Source organism: Raphanus sativus, chromosome 6, assembly GCF_000801105.2.
Source record: "Raphanus sativus cultivar WK10039 chromosome 6, ASM80110v3, whole genome shotgun sequence".
NCBI classification, from domain to species: domain Eukaryota; kingdom Viridiplantae; phylum Streptophyta; class Magnoliopsida; order Brassicales; family Brassicaceae; genus Raphanus; species Raphanus sativus.
This window is the reverse complement of record NC_079516.1, coordinates 7,493,499-7,512,721: the sequence shown is the minus strand read 5'-3', so window position 1 is coordinate 7,512,721 and position 19,223 is coordinate 7,493,499. Positions and strand designations below refer to the sequence as shown.

Sequence of the window (19,223 nt, the reverse complement as noted above, 5' to 3'; positions counted from 1 at the left end):
TAAATATTTATTCAAAAGATTAATAAAATGCTTTGAGCTTGATCTAGCGATTTAATTAATAGTAGTTTATTACTGTTTTAACATTAGCAAGTTTTGGGTTCAAATCTATCGAACATGAATATTCATAAGACGTTTCACTATGGTGTACGTGAAATCGTTCCACGTACGTAGATTCGTATATGACAGCTAAAGTTTTTGTCAAATTTGTCATTGTGATAGTTCACATTTGTGATAAAATAAAAATTAATATATTAGAGTATTTGTAATAACAGAAAATGTTTTTGGCTCCTATGGATTTTGGTATAGTTTTTTTATTAATTAGGAGGTATCCCGTAGAGTTTATATATTACAAAGGGCCCAAAAAACTTCAGTATAAGAATATAGTGGGCTCAAGCCCACGTGACTCGCTTATACTCATAACTTCTAAAACACGTTAACTTTGAGTAACCACGAGACGTCGACCTTGACGCGCTTAAACGCGTGTCCCAAATAAGCACATTCCGACCGAACACGCTTTGGTTTTCTGCTAAAACATTTCTTTTCGGTCCTTCTAAACCGGGAAATAGCCACATTCCGACCGAACACGCTTTGGTTTTCTGCTAAAACATTTATTTTCGGTCCTTCTAAACCGCGGGAAATAGCCACATTCCGACCGAACACGCTTCTTCTCTTCACTTTTTTTGTGTCAGAAGAATAGAAGATGATAGTGATCAGAAACAGATATTTCGCTAAGGATAGTCCCAAATTAGGACTTCCTTTGGAGATGATGAAGTTTAAGTTAGCCACGAGAGAGATTTAAAACATGTGGCTGTGTTGTGTAAAGAGACCGAGTCACACGAACATCATCTCCCACACGCCATTTCTCCTACCACTCGGACCTAACAAACCAAAACCCGCCACGTTATCTGAAACCCGAGTTCCCGTGAGTTAGGGATCTTTAATTGAAGGAACCAGACATGATCGCAGAGTCACACATACACACACACAATCCTTTTAGAAGTTTTGTCGTCCCCCTCGTATGGAATCCATTGTGGGGCGACACAAACACAATATCTTCTTTTGCTTCTGCTCTTCTTGATCTTCTTTTCATAAGATCTATTTCTTTCAGGTGGATTTACCTCTCCATCTATTTAGAAAAGAAAAACAAGAAAGAAAGAAAGTTCAAATCTTTTCGATCTAAAGTATTGTTTGATTTCAGAAGGTAACCAATCTCTAATCATTCTTTCTTGAGGTTACGTGTAGAAGAAGGAACTAATAGGGTTTGGTTGTGAGATTAGGGATACGAAGAAGAAGAAGATAAAATGGGAGGAATGAAAGATGAGGCGAAGAGGATAACAATTCCTCCATTGTTCCCAAGGGTTCATGTGAATGATACTGAACGAGAAGTCTTATCTCTCTATAAACATTCCACTCTTCCTTCTCCCACCAACAAGATCTCTGATTCTCCTTCCACTCTCTCTTTGTCTCTTCCTCCTCCAGCCAACAATACCCATCTCGTGAGTTTCTAATTAACTTCTTGATTTTGTGTGTGTTTATTGCATACTCTTCAAATACAGAAGGGACAATGCAGACTTTGAATATCAATTTATAACCTGTTTTTGTGGAATACTTTTTTGTTTTGTTTTAAACAGACTGAACGATCTGAAAAGAATGAGTTTTCACCAACCTACAACACTTCTGCAGCATCAAAGCTTGAAGGGATTAATGTGAATAAAAAAGGCATGAATTATCCAAATCCTAGAGGATCATCAGTTACTAACACTAAACCTAGTTCAATTAAACAAAATGAGTACCATTTCAAGAACCTTACCAACTTGGATTCTCTTAAGGTTCCTGTTTTTAGATTCCCGGAGACAGATCCAAAAGCAAACACAGATTTGTCACTACAGTTTCATAATAGCAGTACCAGTAAATCAAGAGGAGAAGCTGCTGGTTCCAAACCTCTCCTGAACAATCTTCATATTCAAGAATTACTATTACCACAATGTTTGGAAGATGAAAGCAAGAAGGGGTCTCTTAGTGTGATGGAAACTCAACTGTATAGAAGAAGAGCCCTTGATACTCGAAAGAAGCCTCCACGTGAGCAAGATGCCTCAGACTGTTCTGCAGTAGACTTTTTGTCTGGTATGAGTGCAGCTTCTAATGATGTTGCAAGAGTGATAGGTGAGAAGAGATTTTGGAAGATGAGAACTTATATTATCAGGTATGTATCCACTCACTTTCTATATCAATCTCTCTTTTGCTATGATTCCATATTCATAATATTTTTCTGATATTTTTCAGTCAGCAGAAGATCTTTGCCACTCAAGTCTTTGAGCTGCATAGACTGATAATGGTAAAGCTGCTTAATGACTAGATTGTTTCAATGCTTCCTAATGCGTTTCAGCTTCCATGTGATCTCACCATGAACCTGAATAAAATGCAGGTTCAAAAAATGGTTTCAAAGTCGCCAAACTTGGTTTTCAAAAACAAGATCAATGGTGGTAAACGTTCCACAATGAGTTCAGCTCAATCCCATCTCCTGGCAATGGCTGGTTCAAAGGTTAAAAGACCAAACACTGAGAATCAGAAACGTGTAACCGAAGACTATCCAGAACATATGAAACCTAATCTTCCTTTACCTTTCATAAGCAAAGAGCTCATGACCCCAATTTGGCAACAACAGCTACTTCCTCCTCCAGGAAACCAATGGTTAGTTCCAGTAATGTCTCCTTCAGAAGGTCTAGTCTATAAACCATACGCAGGACCATGTCCTCCTCCTCCTTCAGCTTTCATGCTTCCTATTTATGGACAAGATTCTCTCGCCACAGCATCCAGGTTCCCTGCTTCTACTCAGTTTAGCCACAACCACTTCCCACCGAGGACAAAAGTATTTGACCAGACAAACCCGTTTGGTCAGCTTCAAAGATGGTCAAGCACATCTAGCCACATGACTCAAGCGATTCCATTTTCCTTAAAGAAGTCTGATCAGGAATCTAATGACAGTGAGGTACATGGAAGTACAGCTTCAAGTCCACCAGAGAAGCATAAATATGATGTCCTTCCACTTTTTCCTACAGAGCCTACTCATCACACTGACGAGTATGAGCACAAACAGCAGCCCCTGGCTCGTGCCATTAAAGCCATTCCTCATAATTCAACATCTGCCTCTGAATCTGCTGCAAGAATTTTCCGGTCAATTCAGGAAGAAAGGAGGGACTCAGATCATATGATTAGTTAGTTTTTTCTCTTAATTTCTCCACATTCTTTTTTTCTCTATAATTGCTTCTTCATCTACTTTAGATTTTATACTATTTACTCTTCATGTGAAGATGTAAATCAATACTGTCACTATACATAAAACATACATACATCTTATACTGATATTGTATTGACAAACAGAAAATAAATGATAGATTCTTTTGTTACATTAATAACCTCCCAGCTTTGAAGGGTTATGGAAACACCAAAACAATTTAACAAGAAGAATCTGATGGTCCTTGGGACTGAAATATATAACTTCTCCTTGTCCATATTCATCTGTAATGTTACATTTTATTATGATCAGTTTTTTCCATGCTAAAGCAAAGATGCACTCAAAATAAAAACTAAGAACCAAATAAACACATAATTTAGAAACCAAGAACCTTTGTTGCAAGTTTGAGTAAAGGTTCCAATGCGCTTGGATCAAACTTTCTTGCAAAGAGATAACACACTTGATATGGCTGATCACTGTAGAAGCAGGAATGAGATTGCAGAAGCATCTTGAGAAACATCTCTGTTATATCAAACTTCTCAAAAGTAGTTGGATGAGCACCACCTCTTGACCAATCTGTCCAAGTTAACGTCCTCTTAGCCAGCAAATGTTCATCCACATAACAAGGAGGTCTACAAGCTCTGTAGCTAGCGGAATCTCTGATGATTGTTATCATTTCCAAGCAAGCAAAGCATCTGTTTTTATTTGCTTACTTCATTTGGGCGTGTTATTCGTTACTCTTAGTCCTATTCATTTCCACTCAAGTGAAGCACCTTTGACTATGTAGGTGCTTCGTCTAACATGACCGGAATATATGATCTGGTCTCAGTTTTGACCCACAAAGGCAGGAGAGCAGACTCTAGGCATTAGGTTGCATGGGTCAAGCAAGAGAGTGGTCTGTTCCATTATAACAATCAACACATAAACACACACAAAATGACTACATGTCAACGCTCACATACTTCTGTTATTTTTAAACGTAAAACACCTCTAACACATGTTTAACAGGTAAGTGGGGGACAATACGACGATGATAACACGAGCTTTGAACGCGAAGAGTATATCACTAAACTTTCTCGAGGAGGTGATTGGCATAAGGCATACATCATAATGTACAAGGCTAGTCTGGTCTCCATGTAATATGTTCTCTTTTCTTGATTTCACTTCCTCTTGACTGAATTTTCATTCCTGGAAATTTTCACATTATTGTTTTGTTATCATTTACAATGCTGTAAGACAAGAAAACTCAAAAAACGTGTACGTGTTTTTCAAGGTTTTCTTGAGAGGTCCCAATGGCGTGAATCCATCAATAAATATCTTACTCAAAGAGATAACAATAACAATAAAAATAAATTGGAATGATAGGGATGTACTCACATGTAGAAGTAGAACAGTAAGAGGAATAGCAGTTGTTCCATTTGTAGTAATCTATCCGTACAATAAATATTCAAATTGATATCTGTTTTGTGAGTCAATCACGGATCGAGGTCAACAAAGAACCGATAGCATAATATCGTTATTATATTTTGTTTTTACTTGTCAATACAGGAACAAAAAAACATGTTAACTCCAATGTAAATACTATAACTACTACCCAAAAAAAACTAATTAGCTTTGTAATTTTCTCACTGAGAATTTAAGAGATCAACTAAAACTTTCAGAAACCAATTGTATTAAGAAAAAAATATGAGTTGAGCAAGACAGCCCCCACAAGACATGTGAAATTGGTTATGTAATAAGAGTGAACCCATAACCGAAACAAGTCATCAGAGCTATGAAAAGGTGAAGCCATCACAAGCGGAATTTCAGAAATGATAACACATTTAGTTAAACATTGTCAGTTCAACTTTAAACCAATATAGTTCTTGATTATAGATCTTTTGCCCTAATTAGTGTTTAAGAAGTGGACCATTATTAAAATTCGGTATCTTAGCACTATCTAATATCTATAGCCACAGGGACCACCATTATTTAAATTTGCCAACCCTTTTCATTTTGACATTTTTGTTATTAAATGTTTTCATTAAATACTGTATATTCGAAACTTGTTTCATGGTATAGGAAGAGCCGTCAAGCTTTAGTATTTGGTGGTCTTTTATATCACAAGTATATATATCTATAAATATCTTTCAAAATATAATTTGTCTTTTCTAATTAGATAAATAGTTTCTATCATTTTATATTACAAAAGTACCTACTCTTAATTTTTAGGGTTTGATAGGGCGTCTAAATCTAACTAATCAGTGCCTAAAAGTTCTAACCTTACTAGTTTAAATGTACGTTTGATTACATATGCTCTGTAAACCATGGGATTGGTGCATTAGATCATTGAGTTTGATTGGACATTCCATGCAATCACGACTGCGATGGATTTCATTTGCAATTTTGTAAAAAAAAATTCTAAGTGGACAAAAATTTATCCAAATAAAACAGGAAAAGTAAAACTAAACGATAAATAATTAACATAAAAGGAATGCAACTTGTTGTTCTTTGTCTCCCCGATCAAATACAAAATATCTCAAATCGGAATGGCAAATCTTTGTAACCATATTGCATCTCTTATATATCTATCAATCCTCCTATTTCCGAAAACAAATTTATCGAACCTTGATTTATATTGAGGTAAAAATAATTCACCTTTAAAAAAAAATCACCTTTTTATAGGTACGAGTTAAGAGAACCGAGGTGCGTCGCATTTTGAGAAATTAGGCGTATATTTATGATAACAAATTAACAATGCTACATGTATTAAACCAAAGTGAGGATATTACGTGTAATCAACCAATATGATGAGAAAACATGATCTGTGCATAGTGTAAAATAGAAGGTTGTCACTACATTTACTCGGATGTGCGAAGAACAATACTGATGAATACACTTTTTTGTTAACAGTGGAAATTTCTAGGTTTATTTTATAATCTCAAAGCTTGGAATCAGTTTTTAAAAATTACTCACTTTTAAAAATAATCAAAGATTACTTAAACTTGAAACACAGAAAAAACTTTTCTTACATTATTACTAAACTACCAACATTTTAGTTACTCATGCATAAAATTTAAACCATAGTTAGTAGTTTGTCAAAAAACATATTCGTAGTTATTTGATATTACCCAAATTCGAGCCCAAAGTGTTCCACCAGTAAGGAACACATCTTATTTTATGTATTATCATTTGTATCTATGATCTATCGGAGTATTGTACGTTTCTCTCTGATAATACCATCTCAAACCACCCCATCTCTATCAAACTTTGTAGGATCATCAAGACAAACTTCACCCCGATACATAATCATTATCAGTCCGTTAGAAATTAAAACCAAGGCATAATAGCCCTTATTATGACGCATTCGTCAAAGACCATAACACTCACCGCTCCTTATGAGTGTAATTGACGTGTTAAACGACTTTAATGATTAGAAAAATGTTGCAAGTAACAAAACGATATTAAGTCTTAAAGACCAATGATTACAAAATAGCATACAAACGTAAATAATAAAACAGTGGGGAGAAACTATATTTTCCACTTCTTATAAAAATAATATAAATTTGTTTCTTTCTTAACGACTTATACTTTTGTCTTCTTTATCTTAATAATTGAATTAAAAACATTCATCACTATACAAAATGTGACATGATAAACACCATTCTGAACCCAAGAAAACTAGCGACTACTAGTATAGGGATTAGGGAGTCGGTTAATATCATGGTTCTCAAGAACCTAGGTACCTAAAGGGATTATAGTACATATAACTACAAATACGAATGTCACATTCCGTAAGAATGTTGTTTATCTGTGTCGGTTCATGCCCAATTATTTAAGTCTAATAGTATTATAGTGTCGATTAGAAAAGAAGTAAGAACCGATTCTACTGACAGTATTAAAAGGTGTTCAATTTAAATATCGTTTTCTTTTTTTTATGGTCAAAGAATATCGTTTTCAAACTTGATTATCATCAATAACTAATGACAAAAAGAAAGCAATAAAATCGTCGGCGAAATACCTCACGGTTCAGAAAAGAGTAATAATAGCAACTATATCATGATCCACGTTTCGGAATCGCGGAATGTTTTATGATTCAAAATTTTGTTAACAATGTTACAAATATTTAATATGTAAAAATTTTGTCTATTTAAAAAACTACGTTTGAATCAATATTTTTAAATCCAATTTAGATCGTCGAGCTAGTAAACCCGGTAATCCGATATATAATTATGTTTGAATTGGTTAAAAGGTAATGAGTTAATAAGTTTGATTTGAATCCACTTTGAATAAATATATCATATAGTACGACTATTATATAAAATTAATTGGTTAAGGAGTAATGTATTGCATGGTGATCATCGCATGGACTTATTGGATGGTGATTATGAAATTTCAAATTTAACATTACTGCATGTTGGTTATGAAATCAATTGGGAAAGAAAATATTTTTTTTTGAATAGAAAGAAAATGGGCCAACTGATAAAATAAATGTATATAAGGTATTAAGTTAGCATAGAATAAGGAAATAATTTACTAACATTAATTGTTAGTTAATATGATCAGAAAATATATCATATCTAATAGTATGTCCAATTTAAAAATCTACCTAGAAAAAGTTACAATGTTTCTGTTTTAATAAGATAGATGTGATGGCCAAAATTCATTTCAAGTTTTGTAGTTAATTCTTTTACTAACCTTTCTTCATCTTACTAATGTACTTAAATAAGAAAAATAAACAGCAGAAAATGAAAATGAAATTGAAAATTTCCTTATAATACACAGAAGATTAGAATTTTAAGTAACCTAAAAAAACAAAAGGAAGTAGAAAATAGAAACTAGTAAATAAAGTTCAGTTACAGAAGAAAAAAAACTAGTAAAAAAGTTATTAACCAAAATGACATAACATGACTACATGAGCATTTCATCAAACCTGTTAATTGTCTACATGATGATGACTCAGTCACATAAAATCAGTTTCGCAGTTCATACTATTTACCGAAATACCCTCTAGTTTCTTCGGTCATCACCTTCTTTCTCCACTCTGTTCATAGCCAGATCAGTCCACGGGTCACCACCACCAGCTCCTCCATTACCCGCTTCGCTCCTCCTTAAACCCATACCCGGATCCCAACCCGACCCGTCGAGAACGATCCCGCCTAGACCCAACTGCATATTCGACGCCAAAAGCGAGCTGAAACTTCCACCACCGACCATCTCCATACCTTTCACGTCTTGGTCTCCGATAGGAAACCCGTACAGCATCCGGGTCGGATCCGTATCCGTTCTGGACCCGGTTTGTGAACTAAGATCAGGATCGGTGTTCTTGGTCTTCTTGTTGCTGTTGGAGGAAGGAGAAGAAGCAGGGGATGATGAGGTTGATCGTTTTGCGTTCTTGCGAGTGCCTCCACCGACGGGGACGTTACGGAGAGCCCCGCCTTTGGTCCAGTAACGACGGCAGCTTTTGCAGAAGTGACGGGGCTGTGACAGGTTGTAGTTGTTGTAGTAACAGAATTTTGTGTTTGGTGAGTCACAGCGAGGACACTTTAGCTCTTCTTGAACCGGAAACTCCGGTTGTTGTTGTTGTTTCGCCATCATTGACTGGTAATAAGCTGCTGGATCCTGCATTTCTTCTTTTTTCTTTCTTTTTTATAAAATTCCCAAAAATAGAAAAAAATGAATTTTGGAGATGGTAGAATGCAGTTTCAGACTGGTTGAAGAGTTAGAGAAGAGAGAGTGATGGAGTTCGAGGTTTTATAGAGAGAAAGTGATTCTTGACACATAAATAAGACAAAAGTAACACTCTCTCTCTCTACAGAGAGAAATGGAGCAGAGCAGAGAGAGGACGAGAAGACAAGCTTTGTGAGCTGTGGTGCGTGACCAGTCTTATAGGGCAACCCCAAATACGAAGATTAGTGGCTTCTGTAATCTTCTTCGTTTTTAATTTTGATTATTGTTTTGTGATTAATTATTAAGTTGTATTCGTTTAATTAGATGACAAGAGCGTGGTGTTGAAAATTCACATTGACTTGTTCACTTCTTCCAACTAATATCATCATGTAGTTGTTTTTGTTTGATGTCATTTTGTCGGAGGGATCATCAATAATTTGAATTTTTTTAGAGAATTTGGCTAAAGATACAAACTGAAATCTCATTGGTCCCATTAAACGTTACATAATTTTATTAAAAGATTTAATTTATATTACTATAACTCCCATTTTAAAATTTGAAACTTAACTTTTATAATCTTAAACAGTATTCATTCTAAGTTTCATTATATAGTTAATTATTATTCAGTTCAAATTTTATTTTTTGAACCTCTTAATTTTAAATTTTTAAAATTCCACCAAATAAACATGTGTTTTAAGTAATTGCAATTTAACCTCATTTATTTAAGTAAGTGCAATTCACTCTCATTTAACTATCAGTTAAATTTATTTTCTACAGTATTTTTACTATGTACTCTCTGTTTTAGAAGGATAACTGTTTTAAATTAACTTTTTTTCAAAAAAATGTTTTATGTTTTTATTTATATATTATTGTTAATAATAATAAATTACAAACTCTAAAAAAATAATTGTGCTTATTAATTACTATTAATCTAAAACTTAGTAAATAAGAAAATACACTGATTATCAAAATTTAATGTTTTCTTTATATGTGTAAAACATATAAACATACATATTTTATAAATAGAGAGGGGATATCATTTACACAATTATCTATTTTATTATAATGAAAACATGTATAGTATTAATTATAAACTCTAAAAGATTGAAAGTTTTAAACATCATGAATTTATAAAAGAAAATAATGTTAGAAAAATGGTTTTTGTATAAATCGAGGGGGTAATATACTTTTTCCAACATATTTGGCTACGCCTGTCTTGTGCCAAGATGGTTGTTTGGCTTCATATGTTTAGACAAATATCGATTCTACGTATCCTTTTGTTTTCTTTTATTTGTTCTTACCTTTTACCCTCCAAAAAACAAACACTGTTGTCCTTTCCTTTTGATGGCTAAAAGTCTCTGTACTCCTTTTCTTTTTGGTAAAAAGTCTCTCCTCTTTTTTCTATCTTGTGATCTGCAGAGATATGGGATTCATAGAAAACCCTCGTTGCTCAAATTGATGTTTAGCTTTGGCCCGAAAATGACGATGAGATATTCAGTGAAAATGTTCTCATTATATTGTTAAATGGTTAACGAAGAGTTTGTGACAATTTTTTTAAAAAAAAGAAATAACTCGTTTAATTTCAATATCTTCACACCGATTTCATTAACTTTTTACTCTCAAACATTTTCTTGTTAAAGCATTTGCATTTTATTTCTTGATTTAGAACATATATAATCAAGAAGATGTCAAACAAAACACAACAGAAATAGTTGTTCTCTGCCGCCCACTGTCCAATGAGTTTTCTCATCCATGCACAGTCCTTACATATAGTACATTGCATCTTAAATTCGTTTTGCTATAAAATATAAATAAAATTAGAAGTAATAGACTAATCTAGTTAGCAGTAAATCAAAAGTGACTAGCATTTAATATTATTATAATGAGCTTAGACTGAAAAAAAACGTGTCAATCATTTACTACTGCCATGATTTGTAAAATCCACTCTGGCTTAAGAATCAGGAGACAAATAGGTAGTTCGCGTTCTTGTGAAGCAAGTATGTGCACTCTGATGCTCATCAAGTATTACCCTTCAATCTTCACCAGTGGGTCTTATCTATTGGGCCTTTAAATCATTATTCTAAGAGCATGGCATTGGTGATCTCTTAAGACATCTTTTAAGTGGAAGGATCACCTAAACACAAGGATCAAGAAAAAAAAACAGAAAAAATCCTTTATATAAGGGATGTCCTTTATACTATTCCCGAACAAAAAAGAAAAAAAACTTAAGGAACTTTCTTAATTAAAGGATTTGTGCAAGTCCCACCAATGCTCATGTCCTAAGAGCATCAGTATCAGTGAACTTTCTATGGAGTTCACAACTTTATTTTTTTCTATTTTTTTTTCGTTTTAAAAAAAAACGAACCAATAAAAAATCGTCACGTGGTAAACTCGCGATGATCCAGGTTCATTCAGATGGACCCCAACAAACCGAATTCATCATTATTTATTATTTTAATATATTTTTTTGGGAAATGTGTGAAAACTCCCATGAACCTTTGATGGGGATGCTCTAACAATCCAAATGGATTGCTTAATTATACGTATTAAAATAGTATTTAAGGAGTTAATTTTGTTTAGCAAAAAAAAAGGTATGTGCACTCCAAATATATCATTACACTCAAAAGTCGAATCGCAGCCGTTGATTATACATTGTTTAGAATAATGAATCAAAGCCGTCCGTGTGTCGAGGAAACAGATTAAGGATATTGTCGTAGCGTTAAGCTGCCGTAAGAGCTGACCATTTGGCTGTTCGTGTGTTCTGTTTCCCCAACACGTGGGACAAACACTCCACTTCCTTCTTGATGCCCCCATCATCCTGTCGTTTCTACGGCTACGATTTGTGGCTGCGGCTTGACGCATGGACGGCTTAGATCAAACGTGGCCCTTTCGAATATTTACAACCAAAGTCGTGTACTGGAGAGTGATGTGAAGACACATGTTAAATGTTAATTAGTAGCTAAATTCAGTTATTATTTCGAATTTTATCGAGTTACGTACATGAAAAAGGGAGTTTTGCTTGAAGATATCAAAGTATGATCAATAACGTTTTTGTTTATTTTTTAACGGTAAACTAGATCATGACCCGCGCGACCGCGCGGATTTTATTTTTGTTTTAACACATAACATATATTCTATAGTAGTCAATATAATTTAGAGTTTGTCCATTGCACATAATATAGTTTTATATAATTTCGAGTTTTTCCAAAACATATTGTTTAAAAACAATGTTAAAACTGTTTTTTGTATTAATAGTTTTTTCATTGGTGTATTAGAGATATAATTGTATGGTGCAAACATTAATATAATTAATATTAATCAATACATTTGGATTAAATATCAGTGTTTTATAGATGTACTGTGAAGCACTAATCTAATAGTAACCAATACGATCTGGATTAACATAATAGTGTATTATAGATATAGACGTAAGGTGGAGACACTAATCTAATATTCCACCACCTGCCCTTCTCCTTTCCAGACCTAGTTTTTTCCAATACGATTTAGACGAACAAAACTGAAGTCTTCATTATAATTTTAACAAAAAAGTTATTAGTTATTATAAGATAGAAAAAAGACAATTTAATGGAAAAATAAAAAAATATCAAGAAAGATTAACCGTGCGGATACATAAATATTTTATATTTGGTAAAATAATTTAAAAGAAACTGTATTAATCGAAAATCAATTATAGATGCAGTTTTTTTTAATTAAAAGAATAGTATTTTGAATGTGTATGCAAAAAATTCAATAAATAAAAAATGACAATGTGTTTTTTTTTAGAAAGTTAAGTGCAAGAAAACTATACAATCTTTTGTTGTCTATTTATTGACAATCTAACTATTATGCCTAAGAAAGGAAAATTTCATTATAAATGTCCACGTCCATACATAATTAATAAGCCCATTAGTAACAACAATTATCCAGGAAAGAAAGAGAAAAAAATAGCTACATCTTATTTTCCTTTTCTTTGATTTATTTTTAGGCTAGTAGATTCATAATCGATTTTTTAAAAAAGTTAAAATTGATGTTTCTGTTATTGAAATCCCATAAACACGTCAAGTTACCTATTAAGAAAGAAAGTTAAAATTGATGTTTCTGTTATTAGTAACAACAATTATCCAGGAAAGAAAGAAAAAAAAATAGTTACATCTTATTTTCCTTTTCTTTGATTTATTTTTAGGCTAGTAGATTCATAATCGATTTTTTTAAAAAGTTAAAATTGATGTTTCTGTTATTGAAATCCCATAAATACGTCAAGTTACCTATTAAGTTAGATATACATAAATACAAAATCCCATGACACCGATATTTTTGATATAGTAGATTAATCTTGGAGAAAGGGGTTTTCCATATTTACGATATTTCAAATCTATAAATTTGATTGCGAATATTTGATTGCCACCGAGATTTTAGGTATAGTAAACTCATAGTCGGTTTTTTTTTTAAAGTTTGAATTGATGTTTCTGTTATGTAAATAAGAATATATTTTTAACTTGGTGAAAGGGTTTTCCCATAATTGATTACTTTTAAGAATAAATTAATATTTCTATTTAGTGTATATTATATTCATTATTTGAGCATCAAAAAAATATATTATGATATCTTTAGTATTGAGTTTCAAAAAGTACCGATGTGGTTGAAACATGCTGTTAAATTATTTGGTTAATTCAATCCATTGGTTTGGGAGATAATTGGATCAAGATAGTCAAAATTGTGCAATGACATGTTTCGGACTCGTTTATTTTTTTAATAACATGTGTAACATTTATTTTTATTTCTATTTATTTATATATTTATTTTTAAGAATTCAGACTCGTGTAATATTTATATTGGAGATATTTATTGTATTCATTCGACTATAATAAAAGAGAGAGATTTTTATATTTGTACTATTATATAATATATATACGGTGGAGTTAAATGATAGTCAAATGATTTAGATATTTATAGTCAAGTGATTTACGTTCATATGAAAGTTCGATGGAGTATATGTTAAATGAAAGAATAGATAAAAAGAGGTGATGTGAAATGATAATTACGGTGGAGTTAAATGATAGGATAATTACGGTGGAGTTAAATGATAGGTACTTAATATTAAACTCTTTAAGAAAATATTTAAATGAAAAGTTAGGCTAAGAATAATAATGTGATGTCCAACTTTAAAATCCACCTAGAAGAAGTTAGAATGTTTCTATTTTAATAAGATAGATATCTTCGTTGTTAGTCGATTTGAAGAGCCTTTAATTATGCGTTTTTTATAATAAATAAATTAAGTAATAAAATTCTTTAGAATAGTTTAGTAGTTAAGCTGGTAGAAGCATCTTCCACATGATTCAATCTTTGAACTGTTTCACATGTACGTATGATAATATTATGGTTTTAAAAACATTATATATTTAGTGAATTTTCTTATGCATTGAGATCACTGAATTATTTCGTGTGAACATCATCTTCATCAAATCTTATATGATCATTCTGTGAACTCTATATAAAATACCTTTTAAACTCTGTAATCTTTTGATTATCTGTTTATAGGAATGTGTCGACACTTTTTTTTTTTAAAAGAAGCAATAATATGGTGAAAAGAATAGGTTTCAATTTCAAGTTGAACAAAAAAAAAATAAGAGGAACGGTTTCTCTTTCTTGACTTTTCCTCTCACCTCTCTCTAAGTTTTTTTGCCGTGTTTTTCTGCCGCCGGTCGGCGGAGTGGGTTCCGTTAGCCACTGCCGGTCCGGTTTTTCTGTTTTTCTTTGCTTTTCCGTTTTACATGTATAGCGGGAGTGGTTCTCCTCCCAGTTTTCCCGTCGGCTTTTAGTCTTTAGTCTTCGGCGGTGCTTTTTTGTAGGGGACCGACCGATTTTGTCTCTGGGGAGTAGCGGTTTCTTCAGCAGCGGCTCCACCGGCTCTGACTCCGGAAGGTGGTGGCTTCTGCAGCACTGTTCTTGCCGACTTTGTGTTTCTCTCTGTTTGGAAGGGTTCGCTCTCGGGACCGCTTCTTCTTTTGGTTTGGAAACTTGTGTCTGGTTGTCTTTGCTGGTCGGAGGAGATCTCTGATTGTCCGATGTATGCTCGCCGACAGAAAGACGATAGTTCGGAGGTGGAGTTATCGCCAGCGGTGCTTTGCGTGAACCGATTGAGATCTTGGAACAGTCTTCGAGGAAGCTCTTCGGTGGATTCAAGTCTGGCGATGTTGTTTGGGTGCGGTGGCTGTTCTCCGGCGTGTTCCGGCGAATCACTAGTCGATTCGTTTTTCTCCGGTGGAAGCCTCGACCTGTGGTGGCTAGATGACGCGTGTCCCGTTCGGTGCGGTGTGTTTACACGTGTGGAAGCTTCGTGATGGACCTGGTCGCGTGGCCGTTGTGGTTGCGTCAGGTTTTAGTGTTTGGGTTTGGGCCCGTTTAAATGCCCTTCATGTCGGGCTGTCTAGTTGGTTTGTATTTGGGTCTTCGTGGCCTTTGTGTGTTGTTTGGACTTGGCCCGGTTTGGGCCTTGTCCTTTTTTAATAATATCAGACGGAAAAAAAAAAAGGTTTCAATTTCAAGTTTCAACGTATCTGTTTTTGGTGTCAGTAAACTACAAACGAGAAGATGGTTTTACCAAAAAGTAATAAATAAAACTTAATAAAACATGCATATGGATAAAAAATGCATATATATGATAATATTAAATTTTAGTCTTAAAATATTTCCAAAATAAACTACAATCACGATTTTTCTTCTAATCGGATTCCCCTTCTTCTGGTTCTTGGCCAGCATGTTTGACTTAATCCAGACAGAACACAAGTAAAAAAAATTAAAAGAAAAATGGCGGACTAGCTTTAGCTCCAAGTGTAATGAAGAAAAGAAAATCATTACCACTGATATTTGCTATGTCCAGCCATTTCCTCAATTAAAAAGAAAAAGAGAGTCGAACATGATACAAACAAAAGAGAGAGAAAGAGCATATAAAAGGAGCTTAAGTTGTGATATGAAGATGCTGATGATGATGTTGTCATCTCTGATCATTCAGTTTCACAAGTAGCCAAAGCTTCTTTCTCCATTTAGAGTAATGTTTTCATTTTTTTTCTCTTCTTCAAGCATAGTACATGTACAAACTGTTGGCCGCAGCGCAAGCTATGGAGTTCTCTGTTGGATGCCATGCGAGATGCAGCAACTTGGTTGTATGGTCAAAAGAATTATTACCATTCCCATCGCCATTTGCAGGACTCTCCGCTCCTGTTTCCCCAAATTTTGAAAAACTATTCATTTACCTCTCTCTCTCTATATATGCTAAAAGACAGAGGGATAAATAAAACTCACTGACCTCTTCTAACCACGCGTGTTATACTGCTTAACGATGGTCTTGATGGCCTCGCGGGTGTTGTGACTTGTCTCATTGGGTTTCTGCTTGCTTCCAAGGTTGTAGTTTCAGTACTTCCCGGGGAAACACCAAACACACGGAAGAGATTGCTGGAAACAAAGTTATTTTTATTTATTTTAAATACAATAAAAATATATTCATTAAAAACGATGTGGGGGTTACAAACAATACCTGTAAGAACCTGTAGCCACTCGCAACCCGTCCCCACTAAGACAACACTCGAACTTATCGAAGATAGAATCATTTTCATATAAATCACAGAGCTGGAGATGGGTCACATAAAAAGGTAGTCATCAGTTTTAGTCTGCTGATGCAACTATATATCAAAAGTACAGGAGACTGACCTTTGGTCTTAAATGTTCGTGAACCTGGAACGTTGATACTGGACCCGAGTCCATGTTGATGTCCCATAACTGACATTTAAAAAACATAACCATGGATTCAGTAAGCGCATGACACATAACCAATACCAAGATTAACATATGGACGGACCTTAAGCGTCATATAGTCACGGCTAAGTATATATCTTCCTCCTCTCGCAAATTTGATGTCTGAAACTGAAGCAATTATCTCCGTGAAGAATGATCTAGAAGCTGGTGTCGCTGTGTACTCAAACCTACAAAAAAAGAAACAAGCAATGTTAGTTAGACCTGTGATGTTGCTTACTATGAAGGTCTAACAGTCTCAAGACACTTACAATTTGGAATGTGAGTCACATAAAGCTGATTGTCGCAGATCAATCAGGCGAATTGAACCTTTCGAACTGCTATACGCTAAGGTATTGCAATGAGTAGGATGAAACTCCGCTGATGTGATAACCTCTGCAACCAACATTGCAGCTCTAGTAACCAAGTTTGATAAATCCCATTTCAAAAGAGAGAGAGAGAGAGAAAAATGGCAGCTTACCAGTTAGATCTTCCATATTAGCAGGCTTGACGTCAACAATGTTGAAACTTTGATTGCTTATCTCCAGGTTCCAGAGATTAATCCGCAAATCGTCAGCAGATATAAATGTCTCGCCGTCACTTTGAATTTTGGTATAGCAAAACCACCAAGAGAAAGAACATGATCATCAGTGCAAATAAGAGGGAAGGAAAAGCAACTATGTGACAAAATGGACGTAGCACCTCCTTACCTATTGTTTGAGATTGAATTGATATGATAATCATGAGCATGAGTGTACACTCTTCTACATCTAGCCACAGGGCTAGTCTCATGGCTAGTAGTTACCTGTAAAGTTGTAATTGCTTAAGAGATCATGCATTCAGGTTGAAGTTCTTACTGAAACTAAGATCTAGCTAAGCCACAAACGGTAAAGAGAGAACATAAAGAGCAGTCCAACAGGAGTCAACTCTACCGCAGGTAACTGCAGCGATGGGATGCCTCCAGGGGGAAATGAGTAGTCATTACTTAAATAGTTGTCATGTGATCCTCCGTTAGTGAGGTATGAATCTGTAACGTTTGAATTAGTTGAGGTTGGGACACTTCCATTTCCTAGAGTTGTTGAAGAATCCGTATTAATAATGTCACAAATTTTCTTGATCTTCTTCTCTTGAACCTGTTTAGATATTCAGCACCAAAAGATAATTTTCAAAAACAATATCTAAAAGAGATAGAACAAGACCTCTCAGATTTACCTAACGTATATCATAACCATTTAAATATGATATGAAGTCCAACCAACATCTCACCTTCCAAAACTTGATGGTTTTATCATTCGTTGAAAGGAGAAAAAGAGCACCGTTCGCTGCTTGTGACCATCTAATTTTGTTGATCTTCTCCTCTATCTCCAAACTCTTGAGGTAATCAAACTGGTAGACAAAGTTTTTTTCAGATCATGAAAAAGCCAAAATCAAAGGTAATACAACTCTTATGTTGTAGGGATGGAGCAAAGAAAGTAAAAAAAGAGTTAACCTCAGGTTCATGACTTTGAAATTCAGTTTTATAACGAAACTCCGGGTGTCTCACTGGATAGTCTGTTCCTTCGAGATCCTTTCTACCTCCACTGGCCTGTGAATAGCATCACAACATGAGGAAAACATAGCAATCTCATCTTTTTGAATAATAGTAAAGAGAGCATACATTTTTGGAATCTGTCCTCTCGAACAGAACAACACGCCCTCCACGGTCCCCAGTAGCAAGATGGTCACCCGATTTATCAAACTCAATCGCTGATATTATATCAACTGCAGTGGAAGGATTTATAGATAAAACATCATTACAGCTCTAATGCATGATTCTTAAAGACATTTTAACTAAACAATCAGACAAAAGCTACAAATCAAAAGCCTTGCAAGCCAAGAAGCCTAATAGATCTAAAGGCAACAGAGTCGAACCCTAATCTCAAGAGATCCAAGGGAGAGAGATTAAAGAGAGAATACCTTCTTGAACTTCTTCACCAGCGCTGCGTTCACCGAAAACCTGAGAGAATCTCCAATCCAAAGGCCCTGAAGAAGCTCCGACATCATCACCACCACCACTACTCTTCATCTTATCCTCTCAGACACTCTCTTCTCAGGGATTAACATGTGCAATCAAATCAGATCCAAGAAGATGGATTTCTTCTCTTCCCAAAGAAGCATTCGATCAATCAAGATTCTCACACACACACTCTCCTCTTTTTCTTAAAGGGTATAATCGGGTTTCCACGACCGAGCAAAAAAAGAAAAAACATATATAGTTCTTACCGCTGGCTTGTCGTTTCTACACGAGTTTTGGAGTCTATGCTAGAGTCACGTGCAGTTTCGTAGATGTCTATTAAAGTTGATAACCATTGGTCTGTCTGATTGACTCTTGCAAATGAAATATAGCTATATGATTTTATTAGGAAAAAATTCTTAAATAGAATTTATATAGTTTTGTCATAAAATAAAAAAAAAAATATCAAAATAATTAAATAGATTAAAAAAATAGTATACATATAGAGTTAGTTGATATAGATTTAAAGTTTATATTTGAATGATAAAATTTAGGTGA

General features: G+C 34.3%; 3 protein-coding genes across 3 annotated transcripts; 1 reads left to right on the top strand and 2 right to left on the bottom strand.

The window, feature by feature from the left end:
• Positions 1-719: 719 nt before the first annotated feature.
• On the top strand, positions 720-3,409 carry LOC108829382 (protein HEADING DATE 3B-like). Its single transcript, XM_056988258.1, has 5 exons — positions 720-1,201; positions 1,278-1,496; positions 1,632-2,203; positions 2,284-2,335; positions 2,426-3,409. The coding sequence occupies exons 2-5, from the start codon at positions 1,302-1,304 to the stop codon at positions 3,218-3,220; spliced, it is 1,614 nt and encodes a 537-aa protein (XP_056844238.1). The 5' UTR covers positions 720-1,201; positions 1,278-1,301; the 3' UTR covers positions 3,221-3,409.
• Positions 3,410-7,963: 4,554 nt separating this feature from the next.
• LOC108829375 (dof zinc finger protein DOF3.1) lies at positions 7,964-9,128 on the bottom strand. The gene has a single exon (XM_018603032.2). The coding sequence runs from the start codon at positions 8,840-8,842 to the stop codon at positions 8,225-8,227; it is 618 nt and encodes a 205-aa protein (XP_018458534.1). The 5' UTR covers positions 8,843-9,128; the 3' UTR covers positions 7,964-8,224.
• Positions 9,129-15,522: 6,394 nt separating this feature from the next.
• Positions 15,523-18,894, bottom strand: LOC108829364 (serine/threonine protein phosphatase 2A 55 kDa regulatory subunit B alpha isoform). Its single transcript, XM_056987056.1, has 13 exons — positions 18,629-18,894; positions 18,330-18,433; positions 18,162-18,257; positions 17,939-18,058; positions 17,605-17,805; positions 17,383-17,477; positions 17,154-17,272; positions 16,945-17,068; positions 16,740-16,863; positions 16,592-16,660; positions 16,419-16,510; positions 16,191-16,336; positions 15,523-16,102 (listed from the first exon to the last, which is right to left on the bottom strand). The coding sequence occupies exons 1-13, from the start codon at positions 18,735-18,737 to the stop codon at positions 15,960-15,962; spliced, it is 1,542 nt and encodes a 513-aa protein (XP_056843036.1). The 5' UTR covers positions 18,738-18,894; the 3' UTR covers positions 15,523-15,959.
• Between the last annotated feature and the right edge of the window lie 329 nt (positions 18,895-19,223).